The sequence below is a fragment of the Rattus norvegicus genome, chromosome 13 (assembly GCF_021556685.1).
Source record: "Rattus norvegicus strain SHRSP/BbbUtx chromosome 13, alternate assembly SHRSP_T2T, whole genome shotgun sequence".
NCBI lineage: Eukaryota > Metazoa > Chordata > Mammalia > Rodentia > Muridae > Rattus > Rattus norvegicus.
The window spans coordinates 48839320-48862520 of record NC_141546.1 but is presented as its reverse complement, the minus strand read 5'-3'; the positions used below and the strand labels follow the sequence as shown (position 1 = coordinate 48862520).

The following is a 23201-nucleotide window of genomic DNA, read 5'->3' as shown; positions in this document are numbered from 1 at the left end:
CAGTGAGCTCTAGTTTCAGTGAAAGACTTTATTTCAAAAAAACCAATATGCATGGCCCAAGCAAGTAACACAGGAGTAAGAGTGTTTGCCACGCAGGTGTGAGTACCTGAGCTCAGAACCCACATGGAAGCTGGATGCAGATCTGTAACCCGGATGGTCCTATGGGAAATAGGAGGTAGACACAGGAGAAGCTTCTGGACCAACGAGCCCATCATTTGCAGTAGTACGACAGGCCTGTCTAAAGTAAAGTAAAGATAAGGAATGCTGCTCAAGGTTGTCTCTGACCTCCACACATATATACGTGCGGTATGTGTGCACAGTGATGGCTGCATTCCTGCATATGTACCCATTAATGTGTGGGTGCATGACACACACAGGAGAATGACAACGACACTTGATATCCACCTTTAATCTCCATGTGAACATGTAGACATATGCATCAGTACGGACAAACCTTAGCCGGATTCCTGTAAGAATAGGAAGTTTTAGTTTAATTTGATGAGTGGTGTGTAAGAAGCTTCATAACCAATCAACCCTGTTTAGTGGGGAAGTGCTGGAGCAGGGACAAAGCATGACACTTTCTATCACTGCCTCTCTCCAGCGTGACCTGCAGCTCCCTGTCACAAAAGTAAGGAAGAAGAGAGGGAAATGGTTAGGACAAGAAGGAAGAACAAAACGCACTTCTCTCTTTACAGATGCGCAGTGTATGGGCAGTGGCACACTTACAAAGGTGAAGGCACACAGCCTTCCAGCCATTGTGACCTTTATCCTCAGCATGTAGGATCCCTTCAGGATGCGGAGAACTTTCTCTTTCTTCTCTTCATAGGTCTTATCTGACTCCTGTACGGGATGAGGAGGCAGAGTCTTTACGGAAAGCACGCTCCAGACAAGCTCGGCAGACACGAAGGTCTACTCAAGTAAGCACGACACCCCACCCCGCCCCCGCTGTTCTTTTGTCTTTCTCCTCCCCAGAGGAAGTATGTAGTGAACATGGTAAGATGAATGCTTCTGTTCTAGCAGCTTCTTCACAGTTGTCACATCTACGGGTGAACGGTGTGCACTCAGACAAGGTGATGGCTGTCTCTACTCACACTCACCTCCATCCCTCCACGCTCATTCCAGCTTTGCTGAAGAGCTGTTAAGAGGCCTTGCAGCCCTCTACACATGGAGAATCTCTAACTGATAGCAGTTCAGAAGTTAAACACACACTTTGCATTTGACCCAACACACACACAGACTACTCTTAGATAAATACATGAAAACGTATTTTCACATAAAACCTTGTATAGAGAATTATATAACAGCATTACTCAAAATAGCCAAAAAGTACAACCAACCCAGTGTTGTACTCCATGATAAGAATGAATAATAAGAATAAAGCGTGCTGTATTCATATAGGGAAACACTGTTTGAAATTAAAATTGAATGTTACAGGAGCTGGAAAGAATGCTTTGCAGTTAGCACTGCCTGCTCTTGCAGAGGATCAGAGTTCAGTTCCCAGTACTCACATCAGGCGGCTCACAGCAGCGGCATCTCCAGACCCAGGAGACCTAGCAGCCTTGCCTGGCCTCCATTGGGTGTCCGCACACACAGACATACATATAAATAAAAAAATTAAAGTGGTGTCACAGCACGGATGAATTTGAGAAAACATTTCAAGTAAAACAGCCCAGGCACAAAGAGCCCATTTGTTAGGAGTTCGTTGTGTATGCGTCTGAAATGGTAAAGCCAGGGTGGGGGCGGGAGGTCGCATGGGCGGACTGTTGATGCTTGGAGTTCAGGGAAGAGGAATAGGAAAAGACCTGCTGCTGGGTGTGGATTCTTTTGGGGGAGATGAAAATGTCCTGAGAGCTGAGAACAGTGGTGGTGGAAGAGCTCAGAGCATTCCAGGAACCGTCAGATCATACAAGGTAAAAAAAAGGGGGGGAGTTTTATGATACATGAGTTATATTTCAGTTAGAACAAAGGTCTTTACAGGAGCCATGAAAGTGGTTTAAGGAGGAATGTGATGTAGCTTACACTATTTGCAGAAATTACGTGTAGGTAGAAGATGTTGGCCAAGCTGGGAAACAGGAAGCTATTGAGTCTTCACAACTGAAAGTGGCCAGGGCGGGACCTCAGGCTGTGATGGCCGTGAATGTGGAGGAAAGGCTGCCAGAAGGGCCCTGAAGGAAGCTGAGAGAACACTGAAACAGAATGAAGGGAAAACCAGGAAACAGCAGCAGCATTAGAGATGAACAAGAAACCTGTGTGGCCGAAAGGAGCTTTGTTCTTTCTATTTCGATGGTGTAGAAGTCAAGAAAGAAAGCGGATGGCTGGGAAAGGGACATCATACAATATAGCAACAGAAAGACTGCATCTGTCTTTCCTGACCCTCCTAGAATGGGTCTGTGTGTCTGTTCTTCCCATAGACTCAATCTTCCATGGCTCATGGCTGTTTCTTGTTTTTCTTTTATTCTAGTCAATGTACATAAGAAAACTTGGCTATTTCTCCATTTTTAAGTTTATGTTCAGCGTCATTAAGTAATTCCCATCAGCACTGTCCGTCTCCAGAATGGTCTTCGTTTTTCCAAACCGACTCTGTATTCATTAAACAACCACTCTATGCAAAAAAAAAAGCAATATTCCATTTTCTCTCTTTATGAGTTTGACTGCTTTATGAATCATATAAATGAAGTCACATGGCATGTGTCTCCCCCGTTTGGCTCACTTCTCCTAACAGTGCTATGTTCATTCATGTTGTCCATGTCTTAAGTCTGTATGTGTATGCCACAGTTTGTTTATCATTCACTTTTAGTGGACACATGGCTCCCAAAATAAACCACCTTGTAAATGGCTGTCCACACATCTCCAGACCCTGCTTTCAGTCCTCTGTGGCTATACGAAGACGCTGAGCGCTTTCTCTTTGCTGTCCTCATAGGTCTTATCTGACAGACTGTTCTTACATGTTTTAAATTATTTATGAAGAAACAGGAAAACATATCTAGAGAATAATATATAATTAAAAGTGGAAGAGGCAAAGATGCACAAGTGTCTTGTAATGAAAGCAAACATGGTGGGCACACTGGTGATCCCAGCATTTGGAAGTTAGTAAGAGCAGGAGTTGAAAGCCAGGCTCAACTATGTGGTAGTTAAGAGGTCAGCCTGGGCTACATACAAAGGAAGGGAGGGAGGGAGGGAGGGAGAAGGAAGGAAGGAAGGAAGGAAGGAAGGAAGGAAGGAAGGGAGGAAGGAAGGAAAAGGAAGGAAGGAAGGAAGGGAGGGAGGAAAGGGAAGGAAGGAAGGGAGGGAGGAAGGGAGGAAAGGGAAGGAAGGAAGGAAGGAAGGGAGGAAAGGGAAGGAAGGGAGGAAGGGAGGAAAGGGAAGGAAGGAAGGGAGGAAAGGGAAGGAAGGAAGGAAAGGGAAGGAAGGAAGGGAGGAAAGGGAAGGAAGGAAGGAAGGAAGGGAGGAAGGGAGGAAAGGGAAGGAAGGGAGGAAGGGAGGAAAGGGAAGGAAGGAAGGAAGGGAGGAAAGGGAAGGAAGGGAGGAAGGGAGGAAGGGAGGAAAGGGAAGGAAGGAAAGAAGGAAGGAAGGAAGGGGAGGAAGGGAGGAAAGGGAAGGAAGGAAGGAAGGAAAGGGAGGAAGGGAGGAAAGGGAAGGAAGGAAGGGAGGAAAGGGAAGGAAGGAAGGGAGGAAAGGGAAGGAAGGAAGGAAGGAAGGGAGGAAGGGAGGAAAGGGAAGGAAGGGAGGAAGGGAGGAAAGGGAAGGAAGGAAGGAAGGAAGGAAAGGGAAGGAAGGGAGGAAGGGAGGAAGGGAGGAAAGGGAAGGAAGGAAAGAAGGAAGGAAGGAAGGGGAGGAAGGGAGGAAAGGGAAGGAAGAAAGGAAGGAAAGGGAGGAAGGGAGGAAAGGGAAGGAAGGAAGGAAGGAAGGGAGGAAGGGAGGAAAGGGAAGGAAGGGAGGAAGGGAGGAAAGGGAAGGAAGGAAGGAAGGGAGGAAAGGGAAGGAAGGGAGGAAGGGAGGAAGGGAGGAAAGGGAAGGAAGGAAAGAAGGAAGGAAGGAAGGGGAGGAAGGGAGGAAAGGGAAGGAAGGAAGGAAGGGAGGGAGGAAAGGGAAGGAAGGAAGGAAAGGGAAGGAAGGAAGGGAGGAAAGGGAAGGAAGGGAGGAAAAGGAAGGAAGGAAGGAAGGAAGGAAGGAAGGAAGGAAGGAAGGAAGGGAAAAGGAGAGAAATTTTGTAGAAAAAGACTCAGTAGAGAGAGCCAAGGTCCACATAAGAACTAGGAAGGATCTTCAGACTCCTCAGAATGTATACATGACCTTTGAAAATATTTTATTATTTTTTAAAGAGATACAGGGTCCACAGAAGAAAAATTATCAGAAAGTAAGCATCTAGTTCTTTGCTGTGGTAGATGCCCCAGTCTCTGCCTGCTCCCTAGGTCTCATTGCCCTTAGTTTCCTCCCACTGCCTCATCTTTGCTAAACTGCTGATAGACACCTGCACCATCCCGACCTCCTGTTTCTGAGTCTTTGGACAGACCCCTTTAGCCACAATGCCTTTTACCCTCACAGCCTTCCAAGGAAGCTCTTGCTGAGGTCAGAGGACAACTTCGTGTGTTAGTCATTGCCTTCTGGAACTGAGCAGGGTCTCTTGCTTACTGCTGATCAGAGCAGTGAACTTGCTTTATGAGCATCTGTCCTTCCTCACAGTCTGTGCTTCCCATTTCCCCATATGTGTGCTTACCTGGGTCTGTGGATCCAAACTCTGGTCCTCTCGCTCATTCATCCACCGAGCTGTCTCCTCATGTCCTAGGGTTTCTATCTTAATGTGTACACAATATCTTACAATCATCCATTTTTTCATGTAATTTCTGATAGATGAAACGTTTCTTGAAACGTCTTGAGCTAGGTTAACAGTTACGAGCACTTACTGCCCTTGCAGAGAACCCAGGTTCAGTTCCCGGTGTCTAAAGAGTGGCTTACAACCACCTGTAACTCGAGTTCCAGAAGATCCAACACCCCCTCTGGCTTCTTCTGTAGGCTCCAGTATGCACATGGTGGATATCAACATCCCCCTAACCTCTCCCCCTCCTCTTCTATATGGGTGTTCCCCTCCCCATCCTCCCCCCATTACCGCCCTCCCCGCAACAATCACGTTCACTGGGGGTTCAGTCTTGGCAGGACCAAGGGCTTCCCCTTCCACTGGTGCTCTTACTAGGCTATTCATTGCTACCTATGAGGTCAGAGTCCAGGGTCAGTCCATTTATAGTCTTTGGGTAGTGGCTTAGTCCCTGGACGCTCTGGTTGGTTAGCATTGTTGTTCATATGGGGTCTCGAGCCCCTTCAAGCTCTTTCAGTCCTTTCTCTGATTCCTTCAATGGGGGTCCCGTTCTCAGTTCAGTGGTTTGCTGCTGGCATTCGCCTATGTATTTGCTGTATTCTGGCTATGTCTCTCAGGAGAAAGCTACATCTGGTTCCTGTCAGCCTGCACTTCTTTGCTTCATCCATCTTATCTAGTTTGGTAGCTATATCTATATATGTATGGGCCACATGTGGGGCAGGCTCTGAATGGGTGTTCCTTCAGCCTCTGTTCTACACTTTGCCTCCCTATTCCCTCCCAAGGGTATTCTTGTTCCCCTTTTAAAGAAGGAGTGCAGCATTAGCATTTTGGTCATCCTTGAGTTTCATGTGTTCTGTGCATCTAGGGTAATTTGAGCATTTGGGCTAATAGCCACTTATCAATGAATGCATACCATGTGTGTTGTTCTGTGATTGGGTTATCTCACTCAGGATGATATTTTCCAGTTCCATCCATTTGCCTATGAATTTCATAAAGTCATTGTTTTTGATAGCTGAGTAATATTCCATTGTGTAGATGTTTCACATTTTCTGTATTCATTCCTCTGTTGAAAGGCATCTGGGTTCTTTCCAGCTTCTGGCTATTATAAATAAGGCTGCTATGAACATAGTGGAGCATGTGTCTTTGTTGTATGTTGGAGCATCTTTTGGGTATATGCTTAAGAGAGGTATAACTGGGTCCTCAGGTAGTGCAATGTCTAATTTTCTGAGGAACCTCCAAACTGATTTCCAGAATGGTTTTACTAGTCTGCAATCCTACCAACAATGGAGGAGTGTTCCTCTTTCTCCACATTCTCACCAGCATCTGCTGTTGCCGGAGTTTTTGATTTTAGCCATTCTGACTGGTGTGAGGTAGAATCTCAGAGTTGTTAAACCAGGTTTTAAAAGTTTGGTTTTATTCTAGAAATCAGTCTAGAGGTTCCTCAGAAAATTGGACATTGAACTACCTGAGGACCCAGCTATACCTCTCTTGGGCATATACATATACAGCCACCCAATTAGACAAGATGGATGAAGCAAAGAAGTGCAGGCCAACAGTTATCGGATATAGATCTCTCCTGAGAGACACAGCCAGAATACAGCAAATACATAGGCGAATGCCAGCAACAAACCACTGATCTGAGAACGGGACCCCCGTTGAAGGAATCAGAGAAAGGACTGGAAGAGCTTGAAGGGGCTCGAGACCCATATGAACAACAATGCCAACCAACCAGAGCTTCCAGGGACTAAGCCACTACCCAAAGACTATACATGGACTGACCCTGGGCTCCAACCTCATAGGTAGAAATGAATAGTCTAGTAAGAGCACCAGTGGAAGGGGAAGCCATTGGTCCTGCCAAGACTGAACACCTAGTGAACATGATTGTTGGGGGGATGGTGGTAATGGGGGGAGGATGGGGAAGGGAAGCCCATATAGAAGGGGAGGGGGAGGGGGTTAGGGGAAACCGGGAAGGGGAATAACAATTGAAATGTAAATAAGAAATACTCAAGTTAATAAAGACAAAAAAAAGTTTGGTTTTTTCAGTATTTACTGCTCAGAGGGTAACCATTTGATCTGGAGAGGGGGTAAAGTGCACTTCAATGACTGAGCAGGTTGGTATGGATCAAGTACATCTGTAACAGTGGATATCACTGTTGGCCTATTTTTGGAAGACCAAGGTAGGAAAGCTAAAGTATTAGCTCAGAGCGTACACATATTTAGGTCTGAGTTCCCCATACACCTTATTTTAAACACATGTTGCTAGAAATGACCCTCTGTTGGGAGATTCATTTGGGTTGTTTTGAGGGCATCAGTTTCCCTGCTCAAGAATTCTGTGTGTTAATGTGAAACTGTCTTTACCACCCGATATTTTCCCAGGGTGTTACCCTAACAGACCTCCAAGAGGCAGAAAAGACTTTCAGCCGATCGAGGGCAGAGAGACAAGCGCAGGAACAGCCTGGTGAGAAGCTTGAAGATTCTGGTGAACTTGAAGGGAGCACCAAGAAGCAGGAACCGTCAGCAGCCCCAACAAAGGAAGCTGGCGAGGGCCAGCAACCTTGGGGCAGAAGTCTGGATGAAGAGGTGAGCTCTTTTTGCCAGCATGCTCTGCCCCACAAGCACAATAATTTGGTGAACCTTCATCAGTGGTGGCTTAAGGGCTATTCTGCCTTGAAGTAAACAATTCCTGAAAGCCACTGTGTGTTTATAGCTGTCTTTGGTGCAGGCCTGTTTAGCTGAAAAAAACCAAAGGACTTCAGTTCTTCAAGTTATCACTTTTCTCCTCGTAGTTAACAATGCTTTTGAGTGGATGTCTTACTATTCTTTACAGAGAGGATATAGAGTAATAAGATGCAAATTAAGAGATAAGTGTTTTTATGCCAGACACTGTTTCAAGCATTTAAAATAGATTAATTGGTGTAATCCTCAGGAGACCCCTCTGAGATTTGATACTAGTATTCCTGTTTATAAATGAGGAAATTGAGTCCCACTGGCTGAGTAACTTACCTTCACTCTACACATGGAGTAGTCGACCAGTAAGGGTTGGAATATGGCAGTCTGCCCATGGAGCTTGTTTGACACTAATGCTTGTTTCCTAAATACCTGGGAGTTACCATCTGTGTGGACATGTGTCTAGGGGAGGAAACATTCGAAGAGAGGGCCAACATGCTCCTGGTCTCCGTGGCAACTGTTTTCCCTGTCATTGTCATCAGCACTCCTTCTCTCTCAGAAGTGTCCTGATGTGGGCTCCGAGTGACTGTTAGTTACTGTAGCGACTAGAAGCAGCTGTCTCACTTGTTGGTGCTCTGAGTGCTAGGTCCTGTGAACTGAGAGTGCCATGCATTTCGTTGTTCTGTTAAGTTATTGTTTACTGAGTACTGGTTCTCAGGTGGAGTTCAGGTGCCTAATACACATTGTCTAACTAGCCCCTCACCATCCTGGCTGAGGATGGCTTATCCCTATTTTACAGATGAGGAGGCTGAGGCCAGAGAAGTTAACTTTTGTTCACACAGTTACTGCCTACTGAGGATAGACATTTAGCCAAGTTCTATCTCATTCCAAAACTTTTTTACTTTATTGTTTCTGTCTTTATAGTTTATAAATTTAAAGGTATATAACCTCCACATTGTGAACCTAGAAGAATCTCCAGTTAACTGTTTTAACTCTTAAAAACAAAAATTCCAGGGGAACCAGAAATTTTTTTAGTTTCAGGAATGTAGTTCGGTGGTCTAGCCTTGCCTAGTATGTGCCAGGCCTTGGTTTGATGTCTAAAATTCGAAAGGAAAAGAGCTTTTCAGTGAGTCATGTGGCATGTCAGTGGATCATCCGATGATTGCTATCTGTCCTCCTCAGGCTTTCACTCACCCTTGTTCCCTCCCTCACACTCCTGAGCTCTTTATTTCCCACGTCCTCTGCCTTTGAGCACTCCATCTTTAAAACACCATTGCTCTTCCCATTTTCAAGATCAAGGGAATTTTTATTAACACTGACCTATTTAGTGCCTTTGGTCATTTTGGCAACAGTGTCTGAGGCTGCTGTTTGCTGACCACTTACTACCAATGCAGCTGATGGATACTGACTGAACGTCACCTGGTAATAAGTTGCTGAATATGGAAGGGCCCCATTTTGAGGACCCTTACTGTGTTTATCCTTTGAACTTGACCCCTAACATCTCATCCTATGAATTATTTCCAGCCTATTTATCATCGCCTAAGGTGTCCAACTCAGCCAGACAAACTCACGGCACCAGTTTCTCCTTCTGCGTCAAGACCCTCACTATACACTGGTTCTCAGCTACTGCACACAAGTAGAGCTTCAGTCCCTGACCCAGAGGCCACCACAAACACCACAGCGGCAAAGGAAATGGACACGAGTGGTATGTACAGTTTCTGAAGTTACTCTCAGAGTGCATGGCCCAGGGGTTTTTTTGTTTTTTTGTTTTTTCTTTTCTTTTTTTTTGGAGCTGGGGACCGAACCCAGGGCCTTGCGCTTGCTAGGCAAGTGCTCTACCACTGAGATAAATCCCCAACCCCATGGCCCAAGTTTTTAAGATCCACATTGTGTGTTATCTTTGAGCAGAGAAAGAAGAAGCTGATTTGGATGATCAGTCCTCCAACAGGCTGTCTGTCCGTGAGAGGAGACGACTTAGAGATCGGCGAAGAGGCACAGGCATTAATTTCTGGACAAAGGACGTAAGTACATCAGTCTGCATGGGGCACACCATATCACCTGTGGCTCCCTACCTTCCCATAGAGAGCAAAAGAAAGAACACCATGTGATGCTGTGACTCTCGAAGAGATGGCAAAGAACTTTTACTAAGACAAGAGAAGACTCTGCAAGCATGGGACTCATTCAGTGTATCTCTGCTAAGTGCCCAGAGCAGTGCTAAGCACAAAGGAGACACTGTAACTGATAAAGGATTTTGAAAGCTGGAAATTTGCAACTACCATGCTAACAAGTGGATAAATTTGGCAAGTTTTAGCAGTCTTCTTTAAAAGTCCCTGAGAGTCATGTAGTCAACAGTATCTTAAGGCCACCTATAAACCAAGATTCTAACTATTCTAGGATAATACAATTTTGAACGGGGGGCTAGAGAGATGACTCCTTGGATTAGAGCACGTGTTGCTCTTTCAGAAGAACCAGGTTCAATTCTCAGTACCCACATGGTGGCTCACAGCCATCAATAACCCCAGTTCCAGGGATCCAGGCACACACATGGTACATTTACTTATATGCTGGCAAAACATTCAGATGTATAAAGCAAATGTATCCTTTTGGAATTTTTTTAGGAAAAAAATAGTTCAAAAACATTTCAAAGGGCTTAAAATCTATAAGTTGACACTAATTTATCTTACTAAGGTTTACCTTTCTGGAGGTAAAGGATCAAATTATAGAAAGCCGGTCACCACTTACTGACCACAAACACACGCAGTACCTTAATGCACTCCCGCCGTAGCTGCATCCAGTCTTCCATTCAAGCCTGCTGCTAGCATTTTTAAGCCAAATGGCCAGCATCCTAACCCAGAGGCCCCTGGTTCCTAATGACCAATTTGAAAGTTAGGTAAAACTATAAATACAACACAAGAAATATAATAGTATAGTCATCCATTTCAAACTATCTTTTAGCAAAGATACATTTCCTTGTCTTAGGACTGAATTCATAGTGTTCGGTTTTGCTTTTGTCGGTGGGGTTTGAACTTAGGGCCCTGCACACGCTAGACAGACACTCTTCTAATAAGCTGCATCTTCAGACCGTAGGCTGATGACTTTTGACAGAGTGAAATGAAGTCTTGCTTTCTGAAAATTACCTTTTTCTTGCCCTATTTGGTTCAACATTTATTACCACAGTGATGCTTCTACGTCCCCTGCCTGTGGCAGGTGTTGAAGGTGGCAGTGGTGGTGTCACTTGGCTTTCAGTGTCATTGCCCACATTTGAAAGGCCAGGAAGTAGCCTTTCAAATAATGGGTAGGACTGACCTTGCTGTTTTCAGAGGTCTGTGACTCTGATCCCTGTGGTTTTCCTCCTTTCCATTTCAGGAGGATGAAACAGATGTCTCTGAAGAGGTCAAAGAAGCATGGGTAAGTGACCGAGCAGTGGCACACAGTCCCTTCAGGGCTGGCCTGCTCTGCGGCACACAGTGTTAGGAGATGAGCAGATGTGGGCATGCGTGTGTTGAGGGTAAAGATGAGCGTTCCTCTGAGAAGTGAGGCAGGCCTCTCGCTGGTGCTGCTCTTTCCTAGGCTGTGGCACTGCTCACCCTCTTGAACAGCTTTCTAGTATTTGGCTGTGCTAGCTGCCAGCCGTCTGCCCTGATACAGGCTCTGCTCTCTTCTCTCTTGACTACTACTAGATAGGATAAAGTTCTTAAAAACTGTTGGAAGAAAAGAAAAACGTGATCCAAGTTTAATGGTTCTCCAACAGAAGAACATAAATATCGAGAGCATAGCATTTGAGGCCATTTAAAGGTTATTTATATTTGTCTTTGAGTAAGGGTGAGCCCCTCACCTCTTTTGTAGCTTGACCTTTTGTAACTCTGCACTACCTATCTGAGCTACTTTTATACCTCAGAAACACTGAAGTATTGTTTACAGGAAAGAGGGAGTTTGGTTTTGGTAAACATTTATACAAACCCATGTCCTTTGCTTTTCAAAGCATATAAAATTATAGCCTTCTATCACCATGCAGTCTAGTATTGTACATTTATTCTCAGTAAATTGAATGATCTTTACAGAAAATCAACTAGCTCGTTTTTACCAATATAGGCATAGGAGTAAATCATAATTGTTCTATCTAAATAGTTAAGATCCCAAGCAGTAGTAGTATGGTGGTATGTGCTTACAATCCCTTGTGAGTCTGTGGTAGGAAGATCACAAGGTTCTTGGTTTTGGGGGTGTGTGTGTGTGTGTGTGTGTGTGTGTGTGTGTGTGTGTGTTGGGATAGGTGTAGATGCATTTGTATATGTATGCACAGGTTGTATGGGATCAAAGGCGTCCACCTTAATGTTTGCAAAAGGATTTCTAACCGAACCTGGAGCTCATTAATTGCTCGAGACTGGCTGCTTAACAAATTTTATGAATCCTTCTGAATTCTACCTGCCAAGTGCAGGGATTATAGACATACAGTGCTATGTCTGGCCTTTTTATATAGGCACTAAAATCCCGAACTCAGGTCTACTTTACCATTTAAGCCATCTCTAGCTCCTGTATGGCAAATTTAAGGCCAGAATGGACTACATGGTGAGACCTTGTCTCAAATGGGAAGGGGAGGGGTAATTAATGATAATATAGGTAAGAATTGTCTACCTTGATTGATGTTGAAACTATGTTACAAAGATGAATTGTGTTGTTTAGAAATAACACAGAAAAATTCGTTGGAGCCTGTGTGTGTGTGTGTGTATGTGCACGCATGAGACTGTGCATGTATGCCAGCAACTTTCTTCTTTAAGGGATTTGGAAAGGCTTTAGAGGCAGAAAGTTTTCCTTGGGGAACTGTGCTTAAACGGAATCTGAGTAATAGATTACAAATCCCCATAGGGTTAGCACAGGTTGTCGAGATCCTAGGAATTACAGGGCAGATTTTGTTGTCTTTTGCCAGTAAAAAAAAAAATCTCTGTAGTAAACTTCTTGGCACTGGAAAATCTTAGCCTAGGGTATGTACATGAAGTAAGAAGAATTAAAAGTGATCTTGATACAGTGCTTAGAGAATCTCTTTTAGGGAAACTCCTCTCAGGGAATTTCATTTTAAGACTGTTGAATTAAATTCACGGAGCAGACTTTGTGGTCTGTGTAGAAAAGCATGGTCTGTTAAGCTTGACACAAGTTCTTTGTCAGGTAAAGAATTTCCATGTATCCAACCGTTTGTGGCATCTCCTAGTGTTTCCCATATGTCAGGTAGACTCCAGTGTTAATCTAAGCAAACAATACCTCTAGCTGGGTGCCTAGGTGTCTTAGTGAGGGTTTCCATTCCTGGCAACAGACACCATGTCCAAGGCAGCTCTTACAAGGACAACATTTCATTGGGGCTGGCTTACAGATTCAGAGGTTGAGTCCATTATCATCATGGCAGGAAGCATGGCAGTGTCCAAGCAGGCATGGTGCTGGGGGAACTGAGAGTTCTACATCTTCATCCAAAGGAAGGCAGGAGCAGACTGCCTCCAGGCAGCTAGGAGGAGGGTCTCAAAGCCCACCCCCACAGTGATGCACTTCCAACAAGGCCGCATCTCCTAATAGTGCCTACTCCCTGAGCCAAGCATGTTCAAACCACCACACTAAGGTTGGCCCAAGCATTTGCCAAGAGGTGCCATTCCCCAGCACTACCTGGAGTTCTGCAAAGGAAAGGCTGCTGCTGAGTCAGCCTAGGTGAGGCTGCTTTTAAAAACAGTCTCATTTTGCATCTTCCCTTATGTGTTATCTTTTCTCCATCCTAGTTCATTCTTTGCTAATTCTAGTCGGCATTATCCATATGGGCCCACAGAAAAAAATACTTAGTAATGCCCAGGGTAAATTGTTACAGTTCTACCTTAGGATAGTCAGTAATCTAATGACTCTTAGGACCATGCTCTCTTTCCTATAACATATCGTCCCTCCATTAAGTAGTAAAACTGGCTCGGCTCTACAAAATCCAATGTGCTAGTCAAAAGAGAGCCTGGCTGCTGAGGTGTCCTTGTTGCTAATCAGTGTGGATACTGCTGAGACGTCAGGGCAGTTCTTTCCTCGGTGACTTTGGTTCAGTGAAACTGTATCTGCTGTAAGGCTGTACCAGCACCTCTCTTCCCCTCTCTTTCTCTCTCTTCCTTTCTCTTCCCCTCTCTTCCCCTCTCTTCCCCTCTCTTCCCCTCTTCCCCTCTCTTCCCCTCTCTTCCCCTCTTCCCCTCTCTTCCCCTCTCTTCCCCTCTTCCCCTCTCTTCCCCTCTTCCCCTCTCTTCCCCTCTTCCCCTCTCTTCCCCTCTCTTCCCCTCTCTCTCTTCCTCTCTCTTCCTCTCTCTTTCTCTCTCTTCCTTTCTCTTCCCCTCTCTTCCCCTCTCTTCCCTTCTTCCCCTCTCTTCCCCTCTTCCCCTCTCTTCCCCTCTCTTCCTCTATTCCCCTCTTCCCCTCTCTTCCCCTCTCTTCCTCTCTTCCCCTCTCTTCCCCTCTTCCCCTCTCTTCCCCTCTCTCTCTTCCTCTCTCCTTCTCTCTCTCCCTCTCTCTTCCTCTCTTCTTTCTCTCCCTCTCTTCCCCTCTCTTTCCTTCTCTTCCTCTCTTTCTTTCTCTCTTCCTCTCCCTCTCTCCTTCTCTCTCTCCCTCTCTTCCCCCCTCTCTCCCTCTCTCTCCCTCTCTCTTCCTCTAGTGGCAATACTTATTGTTTTTAAGGTTGACTCCCCCCAAGACTCGGACATCTATTTGTCAACTGAAATATCACTTATAGCTAATAAAATATATAAATGTAAAATGTACCATTTTGAGAATCTTGACCTGCATCTGCCAATGTAGCTACCACCTGGCAAGATATGTAATCTTCATCACCTCATAAAGTTCTCTGTTGTCTCTTTTCAGTCAATTCTTTGATCTAAAAGACAACCATTTTTCTGATTTTTCACTATAATTTTTTATGGACTAATTCAGCGATATTTAATTTTAAGAAACAAACTTCAGTAGTTATTATCTCTACCATATGTCTCCACTTGGGATTAGAGCAAAATGGTTGGGGATTTAGCTCGGTTGGGGATTTAGCTCAGTGGTAGAGCGCTTGCCTAGCAAGCGCAAGGCCCTGTGTTCAGTCCCCAGCTCCAGAAAAAACAAAAAACAAAAAAACCCCCTGCACTTAGATTAATTCTGCCATTACAGAAATGATTCCCAATATATATGATTCTTTCCTCTCTTCTTAAATATTTCAGAAGATTCCTTAGTGTCTGACCACCTGCAAGTAACAATGGTATGGCTAAGAAGGTCGTCCGTGTAACCTGAGCTCTGCTGGCATCACTAAAATCCTTCTCCTCTTTTAAGTACTTATTACATTATAATCAAGATTTATTTACATGAGATTCATAGCCAAGAACAGCACAGATATTTTCTCACAGACAGAGTAGATGAAGAAGACAGTCACATATTGTTGTTCTTGTGTCTGTAAAGAACACAGTAAGAAGTCTACAGACCTTGCTTAAGCTTAGTAGAGTAAATGATTATGGTTACAACCAACCCCACTGGTAAATCCACCAGCTAGTGAAACTGACAGACTGTTATCTGAAATCTTAGTTCCTCCTTGACAGATGTGTTTAAGCAATTCTGTTTCACATCTCCATTATGTAATAGGTAGTCTCTGGGAATGTTTAGGTATCTTGTCTTACTAAGTCAAAACCCCTTGAATGTAAATGTTTATATGGATGCCTTTATATTTCAGAGTCTGCTTGATGTTTTCTATACAGCAGTCCTCCTTTATCCACGGAAATGGTTTCCAAGACCCCAGGGGCTGCCTAGAGTTGAAGGTAGAACTGTAGTCTGTGTACTGTGCTTTCTCATACATACCCATGGATTTAACCTACAAGTGGGTCAAGGTAAACAATAATAAAATGGAACATATGTAACTGTACACTGAATAAAATGACTATTATTACTCTCATTTGCAGGACATTACTTAGTAAAATAAGGGTGACTGGAACATAGGCACTGGATCCTAATGTCTTAGATGTTGAGCTGATTGCTAAGAATGCTCTTAACTGACTAGGGGGAATGTGGCAGGTTCTGGACAAAGAAATAGTTCATGTTATAGGCAGGCCAGAACAGGATTGTGTGAGATTTTATCATACTACTCAAAACAATACACAATTTTTTAAATGTATGAATTGGTTAGCCTGGAATTTGCACTTAATATTTTCAGGCAATCTGACTATAAGTAGCTAAACCCAAGGAAACTGCAGAAAAGGTCTGGGTGGCTATTGGGGGTCGTGGGGGGGTGGGGGGGCAGGCACTTGAGAGTATCTGCTCTGGATGGAGCAGCCACAGGCACAATGTTTGGATGCTTTCCATCTTTTCCTGTCTTCATCTTTGGCCTGCCTTTTGCTCGCCCTGAAGTTTGCTTGTTTTTCCCATCTGCTCTTGTGGGGCAGTCTGTTTCCCAGCTCAATCCTGAGTATAATTGACTTCATCACTAGAGGGCACAAGTAGTCAGCAGGAAAGATGTCCGTGAGCAGCACAGTGATGCCCTAAAAAGAAGCAGAAACAAAGACAGAGTGCTTTGCTCTAAAGGAATTGTTGAAGAAGCTCATTCAGTATAGTAAAGACATTTGCTTTGTTCTAAAGGAATTGTTGAAGAAGCTCGTTCAGTATCGTAAAGATATTTGCCTTGCAACTTTTTATATCATAGGTTATAAGATAATTCAGAGGTAACTTACTTCAAGAACCTAATCTCACAGTTAAGAAAACTAAGGCCTAAAGATGCTAGTTACTTGGAGACATGAAATCTCTAGGTGACCCTAGCTTGCATCAGAGACATTCTCATGAAACAGTAGTGATACAGACATGAAAATGTGACTTGCACTCCATGCCATACCCTGTTTATCCATTTGGATGTCTACATAGTAGGTTCCATGTTTGAATTGACTTGCTTTTGACCTCCTTGAATAAAGGATCTTACAAAACTTCAAGGCTGTTTAGTGAGTAAGAGTCCCTCCACATAGATCAGTGTCTATTTCTGTCAGGAAGTAAGAATTAACATTCTTTTGTTAGGAAAGTCTACCCCCACCCGTAATTCCCTAAAGATCTTTTAGAAGAATCAGATGATAATCTGCACAAATTCACTGAAACTTTGCCCTCTGCGTGGGCAGTGGAACTGTCTTAATCCTGAATGGAACTAGTAGATTGAACCAACAGCCATTCTTTAAAATGCATCCTTAATTTGTGGATTTGAGGTATTGACCTGTTCTAGATAACTGTTAGCCTGCTAGTAGAGAGATGTGTTGGTTGGGTGCTCTTAAAAGAGGTAAACCATTTAATATAAGCACTCTCCAACTAAGTAAATAAGAGAGTACAACTTAACTTTGCCAGCAAGACTTATTTCTGAATGTTAACAAGAAATAAAAGCCCCAGAAATGTCTGATGCCGACCACTTGGTACTCTGTGCTGCTTCCCTTTCATTGGCTCTTCCTGTTCTTTCTCTAATGCTCTTAGGCACCATTTGTGCCTCAGGCATTTTTCTACATTCTGAGGATACAACAATGAAGAAAATGCAGTGTTCATGGAGAATTTACTATCCAAGAAGAGAGACCTCTAATGAATATGTACTTAAATAAGTGCTAAGTGCTATGGAAAAGCAGAGTAAGGGCTGTGACATGGGAAGCTATGCTGGACATAGGAGGGTAGGGTGAAAGCAGAAAGAACAGCAGTCATGAAGACCCTGAGGCAGGTGTGCCCTGTGTGTTTGAGGACAGGCTGACAACACAAGTGTGGCCACAGCAGAATGAACACAGGGGCAGACAAAATAGATGAAGTCCCTGTAACAGCTTCAGGCTTCATTTGCAGATATGGGTACCTGTTGTAGGTTTTTTTCACACCAGAGTGTTGTGTGTACGTGTTTTATGGTTTCTGCTGCCATATTGAGGAATACTCTCTGAGGGGATACATCAGTTAGGAGGCTGGTTCCACAGTACAGGAAAACTGAAGGAAGGTGGTTTAGGACCAAGCTCATAGCAGAAATATTTTAAGGAGTTACATTCAGGATGCATTTTGAAATTGGAACCACCTAGATTTACTGTTGGTTTGCATATAGTATGAAGAACGAGACATGAAGGCCAACACCAGAGTTAAGTCGTTTCTAAGGAGAGCCTCATAGCTGAAATGGAGAGTGCTGTAGCAAGAACCTGTCTGGCAGAAGAGCAGGCCTCTGCCGTGGAGTTTAGACGTGTTGTGCTTATGGGATCAACTGACATGTTTTACATGGAAATGTTAAGAGAGCACATAAATGTACATCTAGAGTCAGGGTTAGAGGTCCAGGCAGGGTTTCTAAACTTGGATGTCAGTAAACATACAGATCATGTCTAAAACCATGGGATTGGATGCAGTGACCAAGAAAATAACTCCAGAGAAGGACCAAAGACAAAACCCTGGAGCACTCCAAAATTCAAAGCAAGAAGACTGAGAACTATTATGGGAGAACAGTCTTGCCTCTTGACTTTAAGAATATGAGTTCATTTTGCTCTTTTCCAAACTTATAAACAACAATATAATAAGTTGTTTTGGATTTGTTCTTTGCCTTGTTTTTTTACTTGTTTAGTGATATTAACCATAAAATCTGCTTGTCCTTTTTTTTATCAAAGTGGTTTGAAAGAGCTGAATATCCCAGAGACTCCTCTGACACCCTTTGAAATAAAGACCGCAGCTCTCTGCAGGCCTTGTTCAGTGCATTGTGTCTGTCCTTGAGGAGCCCCAAGGGGAAATGCAGATTAAGCCATGAACATTCTTGAGTTGACTCACCTCTTAGTTCCCTTTGCTCTGTCTTAGTTTCTCATTTGTGAAGCTTTTTTTTTTTTTTTTTTTTGAGAAACATTCATTTCTAGATGCTACTAAATTCTAAAGTTTGATTTAGTTTGTGCTGGTTCAAATGACCATCATAGCTGAGTTTAGAACGGAACATCTTTAAAGCCATTGAGTTAATCATCTATCTCATTTTGAGGATAACAGGGCCTGTGCAGTGGTGCAGTGATGGCAAACCCATGGTAAAAGAAGAGAACCACTCTCAAAAGTTTTCCTCTGACCCCCACACCTGCACCTCTGACCCCCACACCTGCACCTCTGACACACATACAGAAACTGACTGCATGGTTAAAAAGAAAAAGGTCACAACAGAGGCCTCGAGGTGAACTCAAGCAAAGAAGGCAGCATTCCATTCCCGACTTACACTGTCACACTGCCTTCTGTTGTACGTTAATATCTGTTGTTTACCATGCATCTTGGTCTGCTGACACGCAGGAGAGCAGAAAAGCTGAGTCCAGACCCAGGAACTAAGTTCCCTATGCTTACATTCCAGCTTAACTGCCCCGCTATTTTGGATAAGATGCTTCTCTTTGCTTCAGTGTCCTCATTTATAAACTAAAAATAATTATAGCGCACACTGTTTGGCTTATGTAATAAAAATGAAACCACTACATGTAAGTTACTAATGGTGATTCCTAAATTCCTAAGTCAGTCTAGAACATGACTTTTGGGACTTTCATCAACCTTTAAAACCATGTATTTTAGTTTTCTCCTAGTTTTCCCTTAGGGAAAAAAAATGTGAGAAATAGCCCAGATTCCTCTATAGCTCTAGAGGAACCTTTCATTATTGTTAGGTTAGGTCAGGGCTCACTACAGAGCCCAGGCTGGCGCTTCTACCCTCTTTCCTGTACACTGGGATTATAGACATGCACCATGCCTGGCTTTGAGATATTTTGAAATAGTTTTTAGGAATTGCTGAATTAGCAGGAAAAACATGTGTAGAAAAGAACAGGATCAAATGTTTCAAAATTTCACTCAGAATCCCAAGAGCTTCCAAACAAATCATATGCCTACAAATGTCTCTGTGGGTCAAGCCACCTTGCACTGTTGAGCCCAGAGTACTGACATGTCTTGCTTTTCTTCTGTGGCTTTTCCAGCAGTTCTGTTTATACAGATCTTTACTAGTTTTCTCCTCCCTTCTCTCCAGACAAACTTGTGCTATTTCTCTAATCTCTCATAACTGCTCCTGGCCATTTTCTGGATCTTTCCTCTCAAGCAGAAGTTTTCAGTCTCGTCACTTAATCTGGTGAAGCACCTAGCTCTCTGCCATTGGACAGTGCCTTGGCCCTTCTCCTTTAGGTAAAGTCCTGGGGCTGTCTGCCTTTTCCTCTCTAGTGGGGCCTGATTGCCTAATAAGGTAAGGTATTTCCCAGGCAAGGCCGTACTGCCGCCTGGAACAATTGCGTGCCTGCGTTTAAAGACACGGTAGGTAAGCTATCAGATAGACCTGGTTATTTATGTAGTAAAGTAATATTTTTATAGGATACCATATAACAACCACAATCTTTTTTTTTCTTGGTAGACTTTTCTCTTGCTTTTAACAGAGTTAAGAGGATAATAAAGTACAGATTTTCTCCACTCAACTTCTTTATCTTTTGATAGATAAGGGAGAGAATAAATACATAAAAGCACCCAGAATGAGAGAGTTTTGAGATGTCTGGGAAATTTGATAACATGATAATGTTCATAAGATTTTTTAAAAATAGGGATAGATTTATAAGCAATAACTGCTAAGAGCAGCCCTCTGGGAGCCAGTCCTGGGGGTATTGGCAGGCATTCTTTTCGTAGGAGAGCACGCTGTCCTGGACTTGTGTAGTTTGCAGCCGTGGCAGCCTGGGAAGCAGCGTGCCAACCCGTTGCGCGCTGAAGAGCCTTCCCTGGTGGCCGCCGCCGCCCTGACCTGGAGGCATCTTTTCTCTCACTGTGCATCTGTGCAGGTTTTGCAACTGTAGTTTCCTAAAATACTGCAGACTCTAGTTTTCTATATATGGTTTGTGCCTTGCTCTAGCCCAAGCTGCATAAACCATCTCAAGGACAAAGTTCCTTTTGGCATCTTCCTTTTATGAGCTCCATTAATTTTAGGCCATGCCGTTGCCAAGGGCCTCTCAGTAATCAAAACTCAGATGTACTCCTTGGAAACCGGTAGGTTTGGACCCAGTGTCATGCCATGTCAGTGAACTACCCTCTAATCAGAAACCTTTTTACAGATTGAATAAGCCAGCCTTCGAGGTAATCTGTCTGGGTTTTTCCAAAATGTCTTATCCGAAGATTTACCAACTATTAGCAAATGTTAATCAACCTCCTCACCTTTTCTTTTTCCAGTCTGTCTTCTTGCTGCCTCCAGTTGCCTACAAGGCGTTAGTTCTTGTTAGAACCTGTAACTTTCATGGTTTTGTTGGGGGAATACTCATGAGCTTGAAATTCAGAGTAGAGGTTTTTTTTTTTTTTTAATGCTTATAAAAAGGTAATACATTTCATTAGAGAAAATTTATGAAGTATGGAAAAGCATAAAACTGGTTCTCAAAAGCAGCAGGGAGCACTTCTTGAGGCAGTTGTAAAGTGCAGTGATTTCAGAGGGCATGATGTTTGGGGACCCTGTGTGCAATTACGGGGAGAAGGCAGAGGTACTGTCCTGTGATGCTCCAAGTGAGACAGACTTCCCTAGGAAGTCTTAGAAGAGTCTGAAATTAAAGTCGGTTATATATAAATTCAGTTGGTAGGGGGCAAATCTAAAAATTCAGGCACCACACAAGTTAGAGAGAAACCATACCTAGATGTCCTCACCCCTGATGGCAGTGCCACTGGGAGGCATTTACAAGAAGCTCTGTGTCTGCATTTGACCTCATCCTTATAAGCTTCTTAATTATGTCTTATAGTATTATTGATCCAAGAATTTTATTTATATATATAATCCCCCCTGAATATGTGTGTGTGTGTGTGTGTGTGTGTGTGTGTGTGTGTGTGTGTGTCTGGTTAAATATCTACTATCAAAATAATGTGTGCATGCTGGTATATATTTCATTATATAGTACTTATTTGTTTTAATATTTTAGTTAAATTTTACAGCTTCATTTCAGAATGGTAAAGGTGAGGGTATTAAAATATTTGTCATAAAAAGCGAATTTCTTCTGCCACAAAGAATAAGAAAAACCTTGTGGCCATATTATTTAGACAGCACTATTAGCCTGCCGATGACCTGGGCTGGAGCTCTGGGTAGTGGCACCTTGCTGCCAAACTGTGAGCCAGCTGATTTTTTTTTTTTTTTTTTTTTTTGGTTCTTTCTTTCGGAGCTGGGGACCGAACCCAGGGCCTTGCACTTCCTAGGTAAGCGCTCTACCACTGAGCTAAATCCCCAGCCCCGAGCCAGCTGAATTTAATACCCTGAACCCACATGGCAGAAGAGGCTTGACTCTCTTTCAAGGTGTCCTGTGACTTCCACATGTATGCCATAGTTTGTGGGCTTACACACATACTTACACAGACACACACACACACACACACACAAAATTAATAAGTAAAGAAGTAAAAACAATTTAAAACACATTTTAATTAAATTCCTCTTTGTATTTTCCCAAAGTGTTTCTATTTTTCAGTCCATATTCAAAACCAACTTAATGTTCTTAAGAAAGGATTATTTTCTACTTGAACATTCCTGAAACCCCATCATTACCACGATGACAGTTTCACAAGGTTGTCTTCAAAGTACTTGGGTTCAAGTCTTTTATCAAAGTAGTCAGTCGTCTGATGGCTTTGATCATAAGCGGCTCCAGAAATAATTGTTCCCCTTTGAGCCGGAGTCTAAGGATCGCCTTGGTTACAAAGGTATTCATTTCTTGTGTTGATAGCACGCTAGAGAGCCTTAACCATGGCTTTGGGTTAACTAATGTTATGTTCTAGCCCAGTGATTGAGGTGGAAAGCTTAGTGTGGGATTTGAAGCCCCTTTTCAGCAAATGGAGTGTTTAGAGATTTGTCCTCCCAGGAATGTTAAACTTGTAGCATTAACAGATGCTACTTGTAGATGTGCTATTTTATTTTAGCCATGACCTAAAAGATTGGATGGTTAAAATGTAAAGACGAGTGGTTATAAGTTACCAGTTTTGATTTTCCTCCTACCATCTTGTTGTCAATGAAGCATATTTAAGAGTTAGGTAACAGGGGTTGGGGATTTAGCTCAGTGGTAGACGCTTGCCTCGAAAGCGGAAGGCCCTGGGTTCAGTCCCCAGCTCCGAAAAAAAGAAAAAAAAAAAAAAAGAGTTAGGTAACAGTCATTGAGTGGCAGGGATCTCTTAGGCAAACCTGAGTTTCATACCTTAAACTTGATCCTTTAAACTGCGTAAATGTTTACACACAAGTGCCTTAGCAGAGTGGGCTTTAAAAATGTTTGGTGTTTTTTATGTTTTTGAAGTTTTTAAATGTTTCGTTGTGCACTTGAACTCTTCTATCTTACACAATGTCCATGGGGTTGGCTACAGAGTGGAAGGAGGTGCCTTTAAAGCTACGTCAGCTTCACCAAGCACCACGTCCATGCCCACAGTCCAGTTACTTGGAGCTGAGGCTGTACTTATTATAGTGTTGGACTCACAGCTCTTAACTATGCTTCTGAAGGCTTTTTACGGTAATAAAAAGAAAAGTAGCATGTTTGGTATTATATCACCAAATAAAACTTTATATTCTAAGGTAGCATTTTACCTAGGAATCCCAAGACTTTGGAAAGAGAAGTGCCAGGTTGGTGAGACTTGGCTGTGTGCTGTGACTGATGAGTCAAGTCAGCCTCTCGTTGGCTCACGTGTCATGTGTGACTGGTTGCTGGCCATTCTGAAGAGTCAACACTGCCTTTCTGAAGTCTGTTGATCAGCACACTTCTAATAAAGGGTCTAGCCTCTTCTA

General features: G+C 43.3%; 1 protein-coding gene across 15 annotated transcripts in view; it reads left to right on the top strand.

Annotated features, from left to right (window-relative positions):
• Positions 1-23201, top strand: part of Ppp1r12b (protein phosphatase 1, regulatory subunit 12B) — a 197918-nt gene that overhangs the window by 106390 nt on the left and 68327 nt on the right. For 7 of the 15 annotated variants that reach the window (XM_087580779.1, XM_087580776.1, XM_087580772.1 and 4 more), the window contains 5 exon segments: positions 827-917; positions 7190-7393; positions 9005-9185; positions 9389-9501; positions 10847-10888. In XM_087580779.1, coding sequence (XP_087436905.1) covers positions 827-917; positions 7190-7393; positions 9005-9185; positions 9389-9501; positions 10847-10888 — 631 coding nt within the window. 15 annotated transcript variants of the gene reach the window in all.